Source organism: Archocentrus centrarchus, chromosome 22 (genome assembly GCF_007364275.1).
Source record: "Archocentrus centrarchus isolate MPI-CPG fArcCen1 chromosome 22, fArcCen1, whole genome shotgun sequence".
In the NCBI taxonomy this organism is placed as follows: domain Eukaryota; kingdom Metazoa; phylum Chordata; class Actinopteri; order Cichliformes; family Cichlidae; genus Archocentrus; species Archocentrus centrarchus.
This window is the reverse complement of record NC_044367.1, coordinates 5,223,242-5,245,762: the sequence shown is the minus strand read 5'-3', so window position 1 is coordinate 5,245,762 and position 22,521 is coordinate 5,223,242. Positions and strand designations below refer to the sequence as shown.

Genomic DNA, 22,521 nt, shown 5'->3' with positions numbered 1-22,521 from the left:
ACACACACTAAAACATTATTGTGTCTTTATACTGTAAAGGTCATCATTATCTTGATTTTTGCATTTTAGTTTTTAATTTTATTGGGATGCCAATATGCTAATATGGCATGCTAATATGCGTAGTTACTTAAGTAACTATGCAGGTCACACATCATGTCATAGGAATCAAAGTGGGCTGCATCTGGAGGTTGGTTGAGGTATTCCAAGATGTTCATGGACTAACTTTGAGTAGCCCCACTAAAATATTACATTATAAGGGTAATTAGAGAAGAAGATGAAGCATGCCATCACTGCTGCTAGTTCAAACCTCAGCTTGCATTTTGCTGTGGCCCTTCTAGAGTACTGCTGCACAGGCCTTTCTTACTGCTCCTTTCAAATTTTGATTCTCAGCTTTATGCCGTATTTATTTAGGTATTTTAAAATCAAAGAAAACATTGTGCAAAGAATTCAGTCTCCTGCGTCTTCTTACAGACTCTCTGCTTGTGGCTTTAAAGGAGTATATAATGCTGCCATCAATCCTAATCTAGTCACCACTTCCATTTCCTCTAAAATGTCTAAAAGGTCTTGTAAATGTAGACACGTTTTGTCAGAGAAAGACTTTGGAGAGATTAATAGACAAAGAGAAGAGAGACAGAACCTGGCTGCACTCTGCAGTAATCAATGAAACACACAAACACACACAATTATACACCCAAACACGCACTAATAACTACAAAGTGCAAGTGTGACTATCAACAGCAACACGCACACATAAACACAGACGCAGTTAGCTAACATGCTATCAACAGTGTAGCATTTCAAAGTCCTATTAGCGATGCCTTTTCATCCTCTTTTGCTTTATTTAACAAGACGCGCCAATTAAGAGCCGGGAATTCTAATTGAAGCTAACCGCCGCTAACGTTAGCGCTGCTGGCAACCACAACAAAGTCGACACGTGTAAACAAACCAACAAATAAACACACACACATACACACAGATACAGCCGAAATAAGTGCATCTAGATAAGAAAATATTTGTGTGTGTGTGTGTGTGTGTGTGTGTTTGTGTGTGTGTGTTGATCTGTGTGCAGGATGCTGTTCTGCAGGGATGGATATGGAGATGCTGATTTGGAAATCTGTCTAGGAACATGCAAATCTATGCAAATGGTACCTCTACGTGTGTGTGCGCTAAAACACATGCCTACCGTTGTGTCTATCTGTTTGCATTTGTATACAGTACTTAAATGCAAATACAATCTGGTGGTAAAGGGTGTGTGTGTGTGTGTGTACCAATGTGCACATGCTCAGTTTTGTGCAACACTGGGTTTTTACAATGATATGTGATATGCATGTTCATGTCTTGTACTCTTGAATGAGTGCTGCTGTGTGTGTGTGTGTGTGTGTGTGTGTGTGTGTGTGTGTGTGTGTGTGTGTGTGTGTGTGTGTGTGTGTGTGTGTGTGTGTGTATGTGTGTGTGTGTGTGTGTAGCCCATATGTTTGCCATAAAGACTGTGAGTAATTGCCAAAGTGCTCCTCATCTCTGTGTGTGAGTGTGTTCATATACACGTTGCAGCACTTACTGATCTCTCTCTCAGAGCATGTGTGAGAGTAAATTACCAAAACACAGGCAGAGGTATTTGAGCCTTTTTGTTTCCTGTTTGTTAGAGTAAACAAAAGAAGACACAGAGATAAAGAGAGAGATTAAAAAAAGAAGAGAGACAAAGCACAAAAAAAAGACACAATAGGAGAGTAAAAGAGGGGCAGATGATCAGAAAATAAAGCAATAAAGTGGGAAGAGAAATAAAGGGAAGGCTTTGCCAGAAGGAGGAAGAAAAAAAGAGATGTAGATGAAAACAAACTGGAACAAAAAAAAAGAACCCAGGATAAAAGCTGGGACAATGAAATGAGAGCTTGTATTCATTCCAGGGTTTGTTATTTTCCAATTATTCCTTTCTAAAACAATTTCTGTGTTTACAGGTGGTAGAAAACCCTAACCTTTGACCGCCACCCTTCAACCACTAAAACAGGATGAAGGGTAGAGGTCAAAGGTAACACTGTAAAACTGTTAAACTGAGCGTTGGTCAACAACAGCTCAAGAATGATGGTTTTTATTAAATAATCAGACTCAAAGTTCTTTCTTATTTCTTTTACCACAGCCCTGGATGGATGGATGGATGGATGGATGGATGGATGGATGGATGGATGGATGGATGGATGGATCGATGGATGGATGGATAGATGGATGGATGGATGGATGGATGGATGGATGGAGGGATGGATGGATGGATGGATGGATGTCCCATATAATCTGCCATATATTCCTTTTCTTGGGACTCTTTGTTTAAATGATTCTGCTTTCCCTTATTTTTTTATATTGTTATATTATCATGATGCAATAATAAACTAAATCAAAATAAATTTATACATATTACATTATAACTCAAAAACTTGGGCTTCATACCTCTCTAAATGCTTGGCTTTAGTGTTTTTTTCTACAGAAGCCCCGCCCACCTGCTGTTTGTGAGGGGCAGCCACTCAGCAGAAACCTGGCTTCAGACAGTGGATAAACTGAGGGGCTGCACCGAGGCCAAACAATTGTTAACAGTATATAAATGACATAAAACAAGAAAAACAAAAGTAATTGCTCATCATTTTCAGTAACCTTCAAATAAGCTTCATACAGTAAGCCAAGAAACATCCATAAAAAAAAAAAAAAAAGAGTGCTTATGACACGGCTTGGACGGTGTTCACTGTCTTGTCTTGTCTTTTCTCAGTGGCATGTGTTTGCTCTGGTGATGTGAAGGGGGTGCTGTGCTAAGTCCCGTCTCTCACTAATGTCAGTGATGTGTTCTGACAGAAAAAAGAGGGTTACTGAAATAACACATGACAAAGTACACAACAGACCCATCATCAGTTTTCCAGCTTTGGTTGTTTAGTTGTGGCGAACTGGGTTCCAATAGCTAGTTAGAAGTTAGAAGTAACAGTTTCTGCAGATAAGACAGGTGTGTGTGTGTGTGTGTGTGTGTGCGTGCGTGCGTGCGTGCGTGCGTGCGTGCGTGCGTGCGTGTGTGTGTGTGTCATGTTGGCACATCCATATGCATGTATGCAAATATGTGTTTACACAACCGTGTGTGGAATGTGTGTACAGATGTGCTTCCACATAGCAGTCATGTACATTTATTTTTCAAATGTGTATGAGCCAGTGGCAGTGGCTCTATGTGCTTGTGCCTTTGTGAGGAACACAATGACAACATTGATGAGAACCTTTTGTTGTCATCACTTCTGTTTGAGGGCTTAGACTCATTTTTTTTTAGGGATGAGACTGATATAAGACAAAGGCAGAAGATGCTTTGTATTAATGAGGCTTCGCATACATTAAAAAAAAGGCACGTTTTTGTTTTTGGGTGTGTGTGCTCTTACCAGGTGTGTGTCTAGGTATACCCTCAGGCTATCCAGGTCCTGTCTGGGCTGCATCCAGTTCTCTGTGCTGTCCAGCGCCTCCTGAAGCCACGAGATGAACCCGTCCAACTGCCGCACGAAATACTGGGGACAAGGGAGGCGGGGGAGCGAGAGAGGGAATTCAGTCAATGATTAAAAAAAAAACAAAATAAAAAATAAATAATATGTATAAATGCTGATGTCCAGGACCTGCTGGAAACACATCAAAACAACACATCACACACTAAACACTTCAGAGGATAGGGAGATGACAGAACGATAACAAGTAAAAGAGGAAGGAAGAGGAGAGCAAAACAAAGCTGCAGTTTAAACAGAAAATGGTAGCGAAACACATCAAAATACACCAAGAAAGGAAGAAGTCCAACAGGTAATGGCATGCAACAGGGAGAGGGAGGGCAAAAAAAAAAGGAGAAAAAGCAACAGATTGGAAGAGGAGAGGATTAGCGTACAAGAGAAGGGTAAAAACACAAAGAGGAGAGGAGAGAGGGAGCGCGTGGCTGGTGTTTAAGAACTGATTCCAGATGAATTAATTCAAGGACAGAAAGAGAACAAAAATGAGACCCGCAGGACGAAACAAGTAAACACACATTTGGACAAGAAGCACAGAGAGAGGAGAATGGAAAGAGAGAGAGGCAGATATATAGGGAGGAAAACACAAAACTGAAGACTTAAAGGTGTTGAAAACTGAAAAATGCACAGAGGAAAAGTACAGGGATGAAAAGAGAAGGCAGACAGAATAGGAAGACTGCAAACAAGATGATGAAAAAGACAAGAAAATATCTGACAAACACACCAAGGCAGAAGAGAAATTAAAACATAGATGGAAGAAAAGGAAGAACTGGGAGGTGGTAAGAAAAAAAAAAAAAAAGAGTAATGAGAATTCCAGAGAAAACATAAAACAAAGTGGGGGAGAAGAAACAAATGATACTGGTGTATGGCAAACAGATGAAAAGTAAGAAGCAATGAAGAGAACGAGACGGGGGGGGGGCATGAGTGAGAGAAAGAAAACGGGAATTGAACCAGAATGAAAAAGGAATAGAAGGAAAAGAGATCAAAAGAGATGAAGTGGTATGAATGAGTCTAGCGAGTTGAACATGTATGTCTCCATCACTGGCGAGTTGCCCTTCATAGGAGCGCACAGGCAGACGTACACACTGACACAAGATAGGGGAAAAAAACCTCAGGGGAAAAGAAGGCAGAAGCGTGTTCCTCAGTGGAGAACTACTGCCATCTACTGGTCAACGGGGACATTTATAAAGGGCTAAACTCAAAAACTTGGCGATCTACACCACAAACGAATTAATCCAACTTAAAATGGCGCGTGCACACACACACACACACACACACACACACACACACACACACACACACACACACACACACACACACAAAAAAAAATCAATCCTTTTTAACTGCATAAATGTCTTTTTTCCATATGGTGTAAAATCCATCACTAGAAGATCAACAGAATCCATGTGAAATAGCACCTGATCCTGTATTGATTTCTGCTTTTAAATCCACTTCACTCCTGAAGAGGAACAGAACAGAACAGACAGCTTAAAGGAAGAAGAAAGAGTTTAAACCTTCACTCTTCAAAGAGAGGTGAAAGGGGGAGTAAACACTTCAAGATGCAAAGCAAGGATCGGATAGAAGAAAAGAAAACCTCTTAGAGACAAAAAAAAAAACAAATAAACAAAAAAAGGGTGTTTAATACAAATTTTGTATCTGCACAATTCTGCCCAGCTAAAACTCACACTTGCTGTCCTGGACCTGGATCTGCTTGGAAGGCAGAAAATACCTCCGGGCTGCACATTCACCACAACCTCAAATTCTATTATTTCAAAACAATCTAGACAAACAGATTTGTTAGAGTTGTGAATTTAAGGCCTGTGTGTCTGTAGCTCTGTTGCTGTGTTAGGTTGGCAGTGTATAACAGAGAGCACGCAACTTGAGCACGCTAACTGCAACACAGCATCTTTTGTGGTTATTCAGTGTTTGTTTATTATGCATAGTGTCATCATTTTCATGCTCCGCCTCACACATTCAAAATCTTTTATTCCTTTGTGGTTGTTAGCTTTGCTACCAAAATGTTTGTGGGCTATGTGCTCTGCTCCATATCAATATAAAGTTACCAGAATATTAAAGAGGAAGTTCACAACTTTAGAGCAGGGTGATAAACTAAAAACAAACAGGAGATGAACTTTGGCCTTTCAACAACGAACAACCTTTGTGTTTCTGTCCAGAAAGAAAATAAATCAAATTCAAATATGCACCTTTTTTCTTTAATATATATATGGTTTGCTACTCTAGGAGGCGCTTCAGGTGTGTACGCCTACCGCTGAGGAGGAATTCAGTTTTGCACTTCATAGTTGATGTGCTAGCTAGCTGGCCAACAGCTATAGGGCTACGCCAGGCTTTTTCTTCTACTTTCTTTAACATGAGCTGCCTTATTTTGTGTTGAGAGTCGGTGGGGTGAAGACTGCACCTGCCCGTAACTAGTGTGTCAACTCCACCGCTCGGCCAGCTCTCACAACCTCATGTAACAGGTGAACGCATTTGCAAGTAACTGATTTGACATTCATGTCTTATGTGTATATATTTCAGCAGTCTGTAGTTTTAGTCTGACCACCACAGCCAGAGCTGCTTCCACAGAGAAAACCGCTACGAGCACAACCCCACACAGGTCAAAGTGGAGCTGCGACCTGAATTTTATGTAGCCTGGATCCAATCGAGCTACGCGGAGCGCGCGAGCTCCATAGCATAGAAAGAGCGAGAGCTGCAAAGTGATTTACATAAAACTGAAGACGTACAGCGACTCTATAAAATTCATTCTTTCCACTCAGACCTTAAACATTACATCTGAAAAACAAGTTTAACTGTGACTGCGGATCATCAAGGAGACAATTCTAATATTTTATACATTGAGCGTTGTTTTCATGTCTTTCACTGAGAGCTATCTGGAAAACTAATGGCAGAGTGAAGGAGGCTGTGGGGAGAAGGTACATCTGATGAAAATTACTTGAGCTGCCACATCTGTGCACCCACGCTTTCACCTCGCCTACAAATCTCTACATCAAATCTATACGTGTGTGTGTCCTCCTATGGAGATAGGTGTGTCTGCTTACTGTGATGATAAAATGTGTGTTTGTGCGCATTTTATATGCCTCAAGTGATGTCTGTGTGATTGTCTACTGTTGTAGATATAATGTGTGTATGTATGTGTGTGTGTGTGTGTGTGTGTGAGAGAGAGAGAGAGCATGAGCGTGTCTGCATGTGTGTCTGTATGAGATAGAAACCTTGACTGAATGAGCAGCAGTATGTTAATTACAACCGTGACCCTTAAAAAAACACATCAATATGATTCTGTCCATCTCTCCACCACTCGTTATTGAGGGGATATGGAAATCAAAAGTATTGATGAGAGGAGAGAAGGAATGGCTGCGGAAGAGTGGAGGAAGCAGGAGCAAGAGGATAGTTTGAGGAGAGCAAAAGAGAAAGGAGAGGAAACAAACAAAAAAAAAACCACTAAAGAAGAGGGACAAAAAAGTAATGAGATGGGGGGAAAGGAAAAGAAAAGGCCAAAGGAGAGGACTTGCATGGAGTGCAAAGCAAAATTCAAGGGTAAAATGGGAGCAAAGCAAAGGTTAGAGGAAAGGAATAGAAAGGTACAAAAGAAAAGGACAATGAAGAAGGAGATCTGAGGATAAGAGGAAAAGAGGCACAGATCAATGAGAGAATTGAGAAAAAGAAAAGCGAGAGAACAAGAAAACGAGCATGAGAACATGAGATGAGAAGCGAGGTAAAGCACGAGAAGAAATGAGGTGAACTGGAGAGAAAAAGAGTGAGAAGGACAGAGGAGGAAGGCGTGAGCAGCGGCGGAGGGAGTAGTGCTGGTTTGGATATCGACCAGCATGCACTGGGCTGCTTACAGCTTCTTTGATGTCTCTAAACCAGTGAGGCTCCTGAGGGGCAGAAAGGCCTGCTGGGAACAGAAACGCCTGATCTGATCCTCTGCCGCCTGGATAACTGCTCTGATATTATGCTTCATCTCTTCCTCCTGTGGTTCAGCTCTTCACCACTGGATAATTACTGTTCAGCTGACGAGGCTTTCTGAAGGACGACGCTGATAGATTTGGACTCAAACTCCCGACAGATGATATTTGGCTTCGGTGATTAATATGTTAGAGGCAATATCTCTGATTTTGCACCAAGAGCGCAAAGCAAACAAAATAAAGATATAACTGATACTAGTCTACAGAAAGTGGGACTAGATATCAATTTTTTATGGTCTTTAAAGTAAGCAAAGAGAAATATAAAACACTCTCCAAGAAAACAGTGAGCAGCAGACAAACGCAATTCTGTTGTTGTGGTGAAGGATACGCTGCTGTGGCAATTATGCTCAATATTAAACAACTTCTAAGCCAACACGTAAAACAGCATCAGTAATTTCAGCCAGTGCTTCATAACAGCAATAATGACAGTGACACCTGGTGGTCTAATGCAGTAGGGTGCAGGTTGGTGTGGGTGGACAGGTCAACAAAACCACCTTCTATGCCAAGTCTATCATGTATTATAAATGTTATAGCTTTTCTATAATCATTTTTAACAAATTGTACTCATCTGTGGCATAACTTATAGGACTATAGGAACAGATGACCTGCAGTATATGGTCCGGTCATTAGACTTCGAAGACTCCAATGATTTAACTGCATAACTGACAAGTAAACAAAGCAAGTATCATTTGAATGTGTTGCTGAAACTTAAACATATATTCAACTTTTCACCACTATATGTCATTGTTCATAGCCCTGGGCTGCAGTCTGCAAGTGTATCCACGTCAAATCCACATGCACACCGGGACTCAAGGCTTTCCGGATCCTGCTCTACAGACTTTAAGAAAACAGACATGCTAACCTTGTTATCATGGTAGCTCTTAGCTATAAGCTAATGAATTTGGATGACTGGCATCCTAGTTTAACAAAATTCCAGCACCTGGTGAAGGTAAAAACCAGAACAAAATATAAAATGATGACTTTTCTGAGCGGGGGTTCCAAAAATATTTTTGGGGGGATTGAGGTGAGATGTATAATTTCCACAGCAGGCTACGTTATTAGATTGACTAACTTGAACACCAAACACTTTACACTGCTGCTCCGAAATTAAAGAACTTGAGGGGAGGAAATTTTGATTAGAGTTTCATTAAAATTATTTGTCATATAAAACATGGAACCTGTGCAGCTGACTTCTGAGGAATATTTGTACAGGACAGGACTGCAGCTGTCTCCATGGTGCATTAGGGTGGAATTTCATTTTGCCTTTTTAATTATTAGGAATCTGTTTATCTATAGTGTGCCTGGAAGGAAGGAAGGAAGGAAGGAAGGAAGGAAGGAAGGAAGGAAGGAAGGAAGGAAGGAAGGAAGGAAGGAAGACGACTGTCGCACCTGACTGCATCGCTGATATCAACCCTATAAAGCCCCACCACTGCTGTGGAAATCCTCATCTAGTCAACAATGTTGTAGTCATCAGTCAAACATTCCTTTACAGCAACACCATCAAACATGTGGCCCGCGGGACAGAATCGGCCCACCACAGTGTCCAATCTGGTCCACTGGATGAATTTATAAAGTGTGAAAATTGCTAAGCAGGGAATGAGTTTCAGACCTGTACTGTTAGCTGCACCAGGAAACACTGTTACAAGTCATAAGGAATGAATCGCATCGCGAGAGCAGTTCTCCAAAGTGGTAATCTAATCTTTAAAAGGTTTGGTGTCTCAGATTTGTTTTTGTTTTATATTCATCGTCTACTCTGTCACTGCTGACTAAAAGCCGGACGGCTGCCATATCAGCTTCAAAGAGGAATTGTATTATATTTTTCATAGCAAAAATATTATTATTAAAATATTATTATTATAATTTAACTTCATTTTCATGTTTGCATTAATTAGACTGTGACTCTGTTGTATATTCATGGGTTTTGACAGAACAAAAAGTGGGACCTTGTGGGATAATCTGTCAGGATGTAATCTACAGCATTGTCTCCAATAATGAACATTAGAACACGGCTTTGCAGCAATAAGCTGGCTTCTGTGGCAAATTTTACTGCCTGGTGTCATAAACTCTTCCAGAGGTATGTCCTCTGATTGCTTTTACACAAGAAAAGGTCGCAGTTTAGATCAGCTACCAGCAAAATTATCTTTATGTGCGTACTAAAACCCTTATTAGTATGTGCTGGATGTGTATTTTCTATCAGCTTTTAATCAGTATTTGTGCGATAAAGCATTCAGAGTCGACATTACAAGGCTGCAAACAAATTTACTTTTCCTTTACCTCCTCCTTACCCTGTTTATCTAAAGAAGAACAAAAGAAGAGAATAACACCCCTCCACCTCATCGTCCTCCACCTCTCTCTTATTTTCCTATCCTCTCTGCTGTCGGTGGGCGTCCCTGACCCCCCCGCTGGGCCAATCAGACTATTGTTGATGTGAGTCTGTTGTCTGTCTGTCTCCCACTGCTCGCAGATAGGCTGGCGTGCCGCAGAGCCTCCAAACACACAGACACCTCACAGTGAGGACGCTGACGCTGGCCCAGGCAGCACACACAATGTGATCACATGATCTATAGGACACTTATCTAACTGATGGACTGTTTCTCCATCAGCTTTTCGATAGTTTTTTTTTTCTTTCTTGTAGAAGAATTTTAATGCACTTCACGTGTCATGTCCCATAAAAGCGCAATTAGGACCTTTGGATTTCTGTGTCTGTATCTCTCCTGCGTTGGTCTCATAAACTTTCAGGAAACAAGCCGCAGATTTACGTGATGTGGACACAAATTATGTGAGGATTGGTTCCAACATTACAAATGATGAGGGGGTCAAGGTCGAGACAACAACGTCTAGACGGTCAAAGGGGGGGGAGGGAAAAAAGTCTTGGGTCTTGGATAAAATATTCATGTTCAACAGCACAGAGAGAACAGAAAGAAGAAGTGAAGGTCTGACACGGGGAGGTTTGAACAAGAAATTTGGACTGTGCAATTTAATTATGCTACTTCACTACAAATTTTATGTCTCCACTACAGCAAAGACCACTGTCTGTGGAGACATGAAATGGGCTTTTGTAATAAACACAACCTGGTCATAAATTTGCCACATTTAACCAAAAATGTTGTGTTGTCTCTTTTTCTGTCTCCAGGAGTTGTTCAGGTGCACTGCTGACAGTAGGTTATCTGCATTCTGGAAGAGTTTCAAAGGCCAGAACACAGCGACTGTAGTTAAGGATGTAAAAGGGAGAAAATTTCATTTGAAGCACTAAAATATGCTTCAGGTCACAGAGTATGAGTGACGTGGGCTATCGGGCAGGTGGTGTAGCCAGCTGGATTCATTAACACAAAAGCTTATTGTTCAGTCAGACACGCATAAGATGGGATATTCAAAGACTCTTTGTGAGTGGGCTGGTGGGGTTTCACTTTCAGTGAAAGACTGAAAGACTTTGGTTGTGAGCTTGCAGTGTTGCACGAGATTGTCAACAGGCTCGCGGATGGGCGTCTGTGCATTGCGACTTGTTAATCAAGCCTGTTAACCTTGGCTGATCGCTCCTGATCTTTTTAGAGAAAGAGTTTCGGCCATCAAGATGGTGACAGCCAAAACTCTGAGACTGAGGCTTCAAAATGAACAGGCTTAGTTCGACCTGATCTGATCCATCATCTAATAATATCCATCATACTCATACTCAACTCAGAAGCTATCCTATAATAACACTTCATCTGAGCAGCTAAGTGTTGCTTAGGTCAGCTTTTCTGTGGTTCCTCTATGATTTAAAAAATTAAAATTAAAATTAATGAGGATGAAGGTAGATGTCTGCCCCCTTGTTTTATTTCACTGACAGCAAATGTAAATGATCTGCTATGCTCTGATCAAATTTCCTCAGCGCCACCGACAAACACAACCGAGTGCTTCTCCCCCGAGGAGACAAGAGGTACCGGACGGATTATATTCTCGTTCTGCTCCTGGATTTGACTCATTTCTGCTCCAACAGTGATCTTTCCAGTTTCTCTTCCCTGGACGGATGATTTTTCATTCTATGTTAATCTGCTCGGTTGTATTCAGCAGAGACTCTCTGCAGAGAGACAGAATGTCACCCTCCACACTGAGACTCTCCTTCTCCTCTCTTCACTTCCTCAATTAGGCAGCTCATCCATCGCCATGATTACATGCTGCTAATTAAGCAGCTAATCAGCTAATTACCCAGGAGCAGAGAGGAATGAGGAGTGTGCGTGCTTATGTGTGTGTGGTTAACACAAGGTGTTCTTTAAAACAGCCGAGTACAATTCCTGATTCTGGGAGGATTTTTTTTTTATTATTTATTATGTTTTAATCCAAATTCATGATTCTGTGTTTATTTTTCTAACTCTCTGGAGTTACATGTGTTTTACTCTGCACTGCTGCAATACCCTGTGCTGGGTGTTTTATCTGATTATAATTTTACAGAAAGGAAAAGGCTTGTTTTTAATTTATTATTATTTTTTATTATTATTATTATTTTGTGGCATTCATAACATTAAGGGAAAGTCTGAATGCACTATCACATGCATCTGTCACATGCAAGGACCCCACACTTAATCCTCTGATCATGAAATTTACATACTTAAGAACCAAGCAGACCCTCGCATGCTCGGGAATGTGGAAAATATCACACCGATGCGGGACACATTATTATTACCAGGAGACTATGATTTTATTCCCATATGACTTCCTGTTTAAGATAACAGGTGAGCTTGAGATTTATCATCCAGTTTCTTGACTGCTTGATCAGCTTAGGCTCATGGGCAGATAAGGCGAGACGCACGGTCACCAGCCCGTTACTGGAACAACCACAGTCACCCTCTCAGATCCACACCTGCTGCAATTTTGAATCACCAATTAATCAAAATTGCATTGTCTTTGGACTGTTGGAGGAAGCCAGAGGAAACACACACAGGCACAGGGAGAACATAGAAAGTCCACACAGAAAGGCCACAATAGACCAGGAAGTTGGTGTTAACCAGTGCTACCAAGACTGACTCAATTTCCCAAAAAAGTTCTGAGAAAGCAAGACAGGGGGTAGCTTTGACATTTGAACAGTCAAATCATCATTAATAGTCACTATTATGGCCAATCTGATCTCAGTTTGGTAATACGGAGGATAAAATTTCATGTGGGGAATGAATTTACAACCTTCCAGGTCACTGATCCCCATTTCCAAGGACATCCCCTCACACAGCTGAGACTTTAATTCTCAGATTGATTCGAAAGGACCCTGACCATTCTCACTGTTAATCTTATTACAGCCGTCTAATTCTGTAGGTGGGCTTCTGACCCGGCTAACATCAGATAAGACGGATATGCTGAACTTCATTGATCCCTGAAGGGAAACTGAGACGTTACAGCAGCAAAGTAAAATGTTGCTTGGGGAGTCGAGGGTATTAAGAATTGTAATATTAAGGCAATAAAGGTGAGCGAGTGAAATAAACCCGAGTAAAATAAAACAATAAAGAAATATTAAAGGCGACAGAGCCTCTTTATTGCACTAATTAAACAAGCAGCCATGATGGGAACTTATCCCCAGAGCTATTGACATTTCACGATATTCAATATGACAGATATGACTGATTAGTTCACCAGGCAAACCTCATCAATAATCGGCCTGCCAATCAAACGTGACCTTTTGAAGTGAGGTGATGAATTAGCAGGGCCACTGGACGATCCAACATCAGCCTCCCCTATCCATCAAGGCAGCTTCAGTGGAGGGAGAAAAGCTGGTGTTGGGGTGATTTCGGCTTGACTCGTCATCTTTCGTCCGAATGAAAGTTAGGAGGTCTATCTTATAGACTGACATCAGAAACCAGCTACAGCAGTGAAACAGAAACGTTTTATTTTTTTAGCTGGTAACAAACAGTAGTGTAGAGATATTCAGTCAAGGTTGGGCTGGAACATGAATGGCAGTTCATGGATGGTGTCTTTAACACCAAAGATGCTATTTATGTAGCATTCAGTGCAGCAGGGACTCAATATCTTCCCACTGTTGCTTGGCCTTAGATAGAAAGAACTGAAACAGCTGAGTTTTCAGAGCATTCACTGCAGGCTATAGAAGGACAAATCATTGTCTCGTTTCGCAATCTATTCCTCGTCAAAACTATAGCAAGTATGCACGCAGTCCATGCAGCTAACAGCAACCGCTCTGATACTGCTTCCTGGGAATCTACATCAAAAGCAACCATTAGTGGAGCGTAGCTCAGTATCATATCCAGTCTGTCCGAGAGCAAAAACACAATTTCCAAAAAAGACTATGCAAAATGTCGGTAATACAACTTGAAAAACAAAAATGTATGAAGACAACATATCTGGTTTTGCAAATGTAACTGTTTTTGAATTTGATACCTGCAACACTCCAATAATGCTGGAATAGGAGCATGGTTTCCCATTATGCTGAATCATCTCTTCCTTTAAAAACATTAAATGACAACATTATTCTTAAATTCTTAACCAATTTGCTTTCATAGAGTGGTGAACCTGAATCTACTTTTCAACCACTGTTGCCGTTGTCATAAAATGTATTATTTTTGTTGATAAAATTTCTAAAATGTTCATGCATGTAAATGAGATCAACAGTAAATTTTTGCCGTTTGCTGTGGAGAATATGCTTTAGTTAAAGGTTTTACTGGAAGAAAAAAAAAGAGTCTATGTGGACTGGCCAATAAGTCGGCATACTTTGTTGATCCAGTGACAGATGGTGAAATGTTAAAGAGTAAACTGCTCACATAATCATGGTTATAAACAAGTTTGAGTAAAATATCCCAAATAGAAATCAGTTAACATTCCCAGACTTGTTGTCTTGCTTGCAGTATCTTTGGAAAAATAGAAAACCTGAAGGTGTCCTCGTCAAAAATGAAGACAAAAAAGAAGAAAAAGAGGAGCTGCAGAAATTCCACCGCAAAGTAATTATGCTGGCGTGAATTACCACCCAAGACCCACCCAAGAAGTAATTACAGGTAGTAATTTTTAATGTCGAATATTACAGTTTTAATACAGTCAGGGGTGTAAAAATGTATTGGATTTATCATCAGAGGATACTTAGGAGGACAGAGAACACCAAGCTAGTGCTCAGCTTGAAGCTTGATGTTTGTAGTAGAAAGAGTCATGGTTAAAAAAAAAAAAAAAAAATGAAGTGATGCTTCTGGGAAAGCTAGTTTTCCTGGGATGAGAAATGCGCAGAAACTTGTAAATGACATTAGAGAAAGAGCTACACACGTATTAATGCCAGAACACAGACAGATAACATGAAGAATACCTCAATCTTCTTCCAGATATCAGGGTCTTTGTCGTGACTGTGAATGTCATCCAGCAGCTGTTGCACCAGAGATGCACATCCACGCCCTTTCATCGGGCGCGTGGTCAGCTGAAGCTGATGGTCTGCTGACCTTCGACCCTCATCCTCCTCAGACTGCAGGTCACTTAACGGGCCCGACTCGATGCTTTCATCCAGTGAGGGGGCAACATCGCTGGAGGAACTGGGGCTAAAGCGGCCGAGCAAGTTTCGCCTGTGAGCAAGCTGAAGGAAAACGTGCAAGATGACATCGTGGGACTTTTCATTCAGCATCATATTTATGGAGTCAAAATACAAAAAGAAAATATCCTGACACATACCAGCGATGGCAGAGGAGAAGGAATGTCATCCCCACTGTCCACTACACTGCTCGCGTTGTCCCTGCTCTCCCCTACATCCCAGTCTGGGTTGAGCTCAGTCAAATCCCAATCATCCACATCCTGCAAAGCCTCCTGGGTGGAGCCATCTGGTCTCTGCAGTTAGATGTTTAACAAAAAAAAAATAGTTATTTGTAGTTTAGATTACAATGATGCACAGTCAGAGGCAGAATTAAGGATCCTAGCTGTTAACGAACCAAGGGGATGGTCTGAGTCAGGCTTTCTAGTTTCATAGCAAGCATCTCTGTTTTGCGGAGCTGAGCAGGGAGAGCCAGGAACTCTTCAGACCCATACCAGTGCTCCCTGTCTGGGCTGGATTTTGATGAGACGTGGGTTCCCTATTGGACAGCAAAGTAGGAAATAAACATTACATATAGTGGAATATCAAATTTCTATACTTGCTAAGTCAAAAAAAAAAAAAAAAAGGTCAATTGTCAGTTGGAGTCTTGTTTAACTGTTCTTTGACCGCAGAGTTCCTGAGTTCAACTCTTATTTAAATTGAATTCATGCAGGTAAGTGTCTTCTGCAGTCCGTAAGTATTATTTTTGATGTAGCTGTAGGATTGTTCTAGTACAGTGGTACATGCTTGTGTTCTGCAAAGAGGATGACAAAAAAAAGTTCCCACAACTTACTTTAAAACATGGCAAATTGTTTACTATGAGAAAAACGTTACATTTACAAAAAGACTGAGATTTACATTTAGTTCAGATGCCTAATAATTCCAGTTAAACTGAGAAAAATGCTACTGTATCCATAAATCCTCTGTAATCAACCTCTGTCCATCTCTGTCAGCAAAAGCAACTCTACAAACTTTTCTCTTAAACAGAGGAAGTGATCTCTCACCCTCTGACCCTGGCGCTTTACAATCCAGACCGCCGTCTTGCCAGGAGGCGGTCGGGGGTCCGACTCCTCTCCTGATGCTTCCAAGTCTGAGGAGAGAGGTTGCTCCCTCATGGGAGAAGGCAAGGGGGAGTCAGAGTCCCCCTCACTGTGTGTATGTGTCTCCTTCTGCATCCTCTCCATTTCATTTGATGTTTCACTCTGAGACATCAGGTTCTGCAAAGGCAGGGGGGCGTTGGTGGTCGGTCTGGCCCCAGATGAGCTTCTCTGGTCAGGCAGAAGCCTCTGTGCACTCCCATCTGGGTGTCCTACATATCTGGAACCCGCATGGTTTCTATGTATGTTGCACCCATTCATGACCTGTTTTGGTAATAGGAATTTGGGTTAAAGGTGACATTTCTGAAGCTGTTCTGGTTTATTGAGCACATACAGTGTAAAGGAAATAACAACAAAGAGCCATATTTGTCTTAATAGGTAGAAATACAAAAATTAAACAGTATAATGTGTGCATTTAAACAAGCTGCATCCACAATTAACAAGCACAGTATCTGAAATACTCAGAAAATATGCCTTAGACAAGCATCATGAAGCTAGAAGAAGTTTCAGAGGTGACCACAGACCAGCAATTAGAAATCACAGACTTTGCTGAGCCTTCTTTCTCTTCAATTTATGAGGCAGAAAACAGATTGCTTGCCACCCCTGCTCATGATCAGCTCTATGCAGCTCTATGTTCTTGTCAGCAGTTGGTATTATTTAAAATAAATCCATTTGAATTCTGAAAGTTTTTAAATATGTCTTTGAGTTCATTAAATGCAATATAAATCCAGCTCTGTGTAAACATTGGTTGGATTAACCGTTTATTGCATTTATTGCTGCAATTAATATTTTATTACAAATTTTGTGTCCTCTCTGAAGGAGACTCGCTTTTTTCTTCCTTCTCTGTTTGGTTTTGTTTTATTTTTTTCATAAACCGAACAAATGCTAGATATGCAGCCACGAAACTGTTATTTTTTTTTTTCCTTTGGTAATCCTTCACTACATGCAGTCTATCATAAAGGTTATGAGAGTTCATAATAGGCAAATGTTGCAGTTAGCAAGTTCCACTTAGCTGCTGATTTATCCTGATTTAATTTACAATATGTTTTCTACATGAGAAAAAACACACAGTACAAAAGCAGAACAAACCTGCAGGCTCTCGTAGGACTGTGAAACATTTTCCGGATAGACCGAGTCCAGCTCCAACCAGAACTTGGAGCGGTCTGGAGGATCCATGAGAGACGGGGTGCTTCGGCTCAGCTCAGACTGGAACTGGATCCCTGAGAATGGGCTAACCTTCGCCGAACCTCCCACTAAGTCCTCCACCCTGGCTGCTCCATCTGAGAACAGAGCAGCTCGCTTGGGAAGCGATGGTTGTGTGGGCGACACTTCAGTGCTGCGGCTCTCACCCTGCAGAGGGCGCTTCGCATTTTCATTGTGGTTGGACATGCCACATTGCATTGTGGGTAATATAGATGGAGAAGGGTTATGGTTTGTTGAGTCAGAGTGTTCAGGTAAACCGTTATGGATTATGTGGTTTGACAGATGGGAACCTTTGCTCTCCTCAGTTCCTGGTTCCTGGTTTGGATCTTGGGTTTGGTTGAGGTCCTGTAGGGCGTCCTCACCACTAGGCTCTGTTACCCGGACCTCCGTTTCATCACTGGGACTGTAGTCACTCAACTCAAAGGCGGTGATACCACAGTCCAGAGAGAAGTAGTCCTGGCTGCAGCGGATAGTCAGCTGACCACAATCGTCTACCTCTGTCAGAGCGTCCAGACGGGTCTGCAGGAAGGAAAAAACACTTGAATGTAAGTCACAGTATCACTGTCTAAGAACAATGACATTTATCATGGTTTTTAGTTATTACTCATTGTGATTTTGTCTTTCTACAAAACAATAAAAAGCTAATATAAGAAATAAGGGCAACTTTTTGTTGAATATAACTACACGTGTAACAAAAGATTTGTTTGTGTCCGGTATACCTGGTGCTGATCCTGGCTGAAGGCCTGCAGGATGTCAGTCTGGCGGGTATAGTTTCCGTTGGAGTCCTGCAAGCTCTGCAGCAGACGCTCCTTCAGGACCAGAACTGAGACTCTCAGCTGGTGCCACAGCAGCTGCACCGTCCTGAACCACACGAGATACAACTTTTAACGATGGCTCAGGTGCAGAGTCATGTAGTATGAATAACTGGTTAATATGAAGCCTGATGATTGTGAAAGAAGCACGATGCAGCTGTCAGATTTTTTAAAGGTTCTTAAACTTGTAATTTTAAGTTGATAAGTATTAATTCATATTTTGTAGTTGACAAGAGAATTATATGAATGCAAACTGGAACACAAAGCATTATAACATGAGAAACGCCATTTTAAAAAAATGTCATTAATGTTTTAGATCAATGCCCGTAACATACAGCGTAATTTCTCCAGGGTTACAGTGTATTATTTTGGATCAACAGCATACTGTACATACCAGTGAACAATTTGAGATTTAATATTTTCCAATCACTCCAGGTTCCTGAGATTTTTACTCAGGTTTTTGGGCAGATTGTGAGCTGTTGTAATAAAGGGTATCTGGTATTAATTAATAACTACAGTATAAATTCTTTATAATACTCCAAACATCCTGGTTATTGCTCAGTAGGTCTTACACAGCCTATATGAACAGAATTGGTACCTAGTAGTTAAAAATAGCTACAGAATAAGTTCTTTACTGTATTCTGAATTGGTATCTATTCAATCCATTACTTTAATCCTTTTAACCCAATACCTATATAATATATGCACTGGTACACTCTGTGCTGGTACATAAATTATTACATTGTAACTCTTACAACTATGTGGTACAATACATGCTGTGATTTAAAGTATGCGTCATATTGTGGAGGCCAACCTGATGTCAACAATAATGTTAACAGAGTAGGACAGAAGCTTCAGGGAGAACTCCGTCTCCAGCAGGGCGTGGATCTGCTCCACATGGTCTGAGATATCCTCACAGATGTCCTACAGTCACACAAACACGAGAAAAGACGTGAAACATTAGAAAGGTGATAAAACAATGAGCATACAAACACATGTACAAGCCCTACCTGATCCCAGTCACAGTACTATCTACAAATCGAGAGGCAACGTAGAACAAAAACATCTGCCGAGTACTACAGCTGAAAAAGCAGAACTGCTGAGGATGTGTGATGCCATATTTCCACTTTTAACCATGAGTCAGTTTCATGAGGGACCAGTTCCATGTTTGTGTGCAAAAACATGGAAACCCCTCTGTGTCAGGGATTAACACTGGCTCTGTATCACACTTGTTGCTGACTGATGTTGCTGATCTAAATTCAGAAGCTGTAACACCGCTCAGATACATAAAGACAGACAGACAGACTCCAGGCTAAAATAACAGCAGCTCCAAGTAGCAGTCATAAAACATTTGTAACTGAAGTTTATTGATATGGTGCAACTTCATTTACTCTGCCCTAAAAATCTTCAAGACATGATATTCACTTTAGATGGCATAACCTTTGCCTCCAGTAATACTGTGAGGAATCTTGGAGTCATTTTCTGACCAGGATATGTCCTTCAGTAGGCACATTAAACTAATATGTAGGACTGCCTTCATGTATTTGCACAATATCACGAAAATTACAAACATCCTATCCCAGAGTGATGGTGAAAAGTTGGTTAATGCATGTATTACTTCTAGGAATTGTAAGTCATTGTTATCAAGTCACTCTAAAAGCTCCCTGAAAAGTCAAAAAGTATTTGATGCTAAATCTGTAATACAGCATGTTCTAAATGCACATAAAGTGTTACTGCTTTGCAGAAAGGAAAGTAGTACACACTAAAATTAGATGACCTTTTAGAGAGCAGGTGACCTGCTTTTGAACCCTCTACAGCTACTTTACATCCACCTCTGGCCGCTGAGTCACTGTGCTGCTCCATGGTGACCTATCTGAACAGCACAACACCTCCTCGGCGTGTGAGAATGTAGGTCACACTCGCTGCCAGCTTGGCTCATGCTAGTTTGGCTAACAGTGTGACCTGCTTAATGCGGTTCCAAAATAAATCTGTCTCTACTGTATGTGGGGTGGAGTGCTACTGCATCAAGATTCCTGCTTATGGTCAGTGTATGGTCAAACAGGGTGCAGAGCAATGAGAGATTTTCATGTCACCTGTATGACTGCAGTGCTCTGTATAGAGGTATACAAAGTACAGGGCTGACTTTTTGGTGCAATTCCCTGTTTTCTGGCTCCAGATGACCAAATGTGAGCTGACTCCGGCCCATATGCGTCTGGCAGATTTAGTCTGGGCAGAACATGAGCAGCACATGGGCCACATTTCAGCGCATTTGCATCATTCCTGAAGACCAGCATGAGTCTGGAAACCAGTCAGGCTGTAGTTAGGATGCTGTTGGGCTAAGTGATCAAAAAACGGACAGAAATTTAGCATGTGTGGCTCACGCATGTGCAGCATCCGTGGTTTGAGTTTGGCTGGGGGGTCTTTGGTTCGTGCAAACTTTTTTCACTTTTTCTTTTTTTTTTTTTTTTTACAGTTAGAGCTTCTTTGCCAAGAAAAGTCCAAGAAAGACACCCTTAATAATTTTTTTTAATCTGCCTGAAAGTGTGTTTTATGTCTTTTTAGCTTCTTTTTGCTCATTGTTTCTATTTCATGTTGTGTTTACTGTTTTCATTCAGCACAGACTTCATGATCATCACCAAACAGCAGACAGCTTCACACAAGCTTGTGAGGAGCAACTAAAATACTAGATAGTTTTTCAGAGTTGGAGCAGTACAAACAGAGGACCTCAGTGAGTAGTGGGCTCATTTGCTACTGTATAAAGTATTGCAAATTCAATAAAATTTGATGTACTCCATTTACAGAGATGGCTTTCCAAATGAGCAGCTTACATAATTTTGGCATGGGACATAATTTCAGCAAATATATTAATATATTTAATATATATATATATGCAAAAAAGACACATTTATTACCGCCATGCATTCTTCACCTGTTAGCACATTTCCAACTCTGTCCTTAAGCAGGAAAGGATGTGCAGCAGGTTAGGGTGATTGAGTTCTCTGCCTAGCCATTCAATACAAGTCCTTTTCTCCTTCCTTAGTCTCCATCCTCACATATAAGTCATTATAAGCCTTTTCCTTTACCTTTGCTGCCTCTTTTTTCCCTGTATGCCTAGACTCCCAGTTCTCCTGTCTACTTTCTTCATTTCCCTGCCTATCCCACTTTTTCTTTGCTAACCTCTTCTTTGCTGTACTTCCTCATTCCACCACCAAGTTATCTTGTTCTCTCTCCTCTGTCGCTACACCATACACCTTCTTGGCAGTTTCCCTCAGTATTACAGCTCTACTTTCTGTCATCTGGTAACTCTTCTCTACCACCCAGAGCCTATCTCAACTCTGAACTGAACGCAATATTCTTTCTTCTTCAGCTTCCAACATTTAATCCTTTGCCTCTGCCTTCTCTTGCTTCCTCTTCTTGATTTCCAAAGTCATCTGAGGCTGCCTAGCTACATTCTCCGCTGCAACCACCTTGCAGTCTCCTATCTCCTTCAGACTGTACTTTCAAAATAAGATGAAGTCCCCCTGTGTGCACCTCTTATACGTTACCCTATGTTCCTCCCACTTCCAGAAATACATCCAGGAAACACACAGGCACACGAAATCTGCAGTAAACTCCATAAATGCAATCCACACACGCACAAAACTTGAATAAAGTTAAACACACACATACATATATATTATATATATACACTAATTCTCACATGTAGATCCTCAAAACATCTACAGTCCTTCATGGCACACAAAATTTTATTGAACTCATAGTTAACACACACACACACACACACACACACACACACACACTGTTTCGTCATCAAAGCGCTGTCATGTCGATCTAAAACAGTGGTGAAAATGTCACTAGTGCCTTTCAGATGCTTCAATAATTCACCCATAGCTTTCAAATGCTAATACAGATACACACACACACACACACACACACACACACACACACACACACACACACACACACACACACACACATCACAGCACTCAGCAGAGAGCCTGTCATACCAAATTAACACAGAGCCTGCCACATGGATCTGAAGTCATTTGTTAGAAGATCCTCAGTCCAGGCAGACTACTAGCAGCTAATGAGACCCCACCATGGGTGTGTAGATATATTCACAATGACTGCATTTCTACATCGGACTATATTTTTCTGTCCTGTGACACCTTGCCATTAGAAATTTACAAATAAATGATATTATGAAGATAAGATTTTTTTTGTTCGTCCCTTACTAATCTACAGTACCAGTCAGAGCTTTGGATGGGTAACTGTGTCCTATCTGTATGTAGACAGATATCTGCATGAATATGTAAAAACTTAGACAAGGGACAAGATTTTTGATACCAGTAGCTGTTTGTTTTCCATTTGTAGACTGAGTTTAAAACCATGGGCCACTGT

At 41.1% G+C, this 22,521-nt stretch overlaps 1 protein-coding gene across 1 annotated transcript in view; it reads right to left on the bottom strand.

Moving 5' to 3' along the window:
• The window catches only part of akap6 (A kinase (PRKA) anchor protein 6), a 223,357-nt gene that overhangs the window by 160,466 nt on the left and 40,370 nt on the right, over nucleotides 1-22,521 (bottom strand). Inside the window, exons 4-11 of the mRNA XM_030719108.1 lie at nucleotides 18,935-19,044; nucleotides 18,028-18,169; nucleotides 17,195-17,827; nucleotides 16,013-16,369; nucleotides 15,367-15,507; nucleotides 15,113-15,265; nucleotides 14,757-15,017; nucleotides 3,399-3,521 (exon numbers count right to left, since the gene is read on the bottom strand). Of these exons, the coding sequence (XP_030574968.1) occupies nucleotides 3,399-3,521; nucleotides 14,757-15,017; nucleotides 15,113-15,265; nucleotides 15,367-15,507; nucleotides 16,013-16,369; nucleotides 17,195-17,827; nucleotides 18,028-18,169; nucleotides 18,935-19,044 (1,920 nt within the window). The remainder of the gene's footprint in view (nucleotides 1-3,398; nucleotides 3,522-14,756; nucleotides 15,018-15,112; nucleotides 15,266-15,366; nucleotides 15,508-16,012; nucleotides 16,370-17,194; nucleotides 17,828-18,027; nucleotides 18,170-18,934; nucleotides 19,045-22,521) is intronic.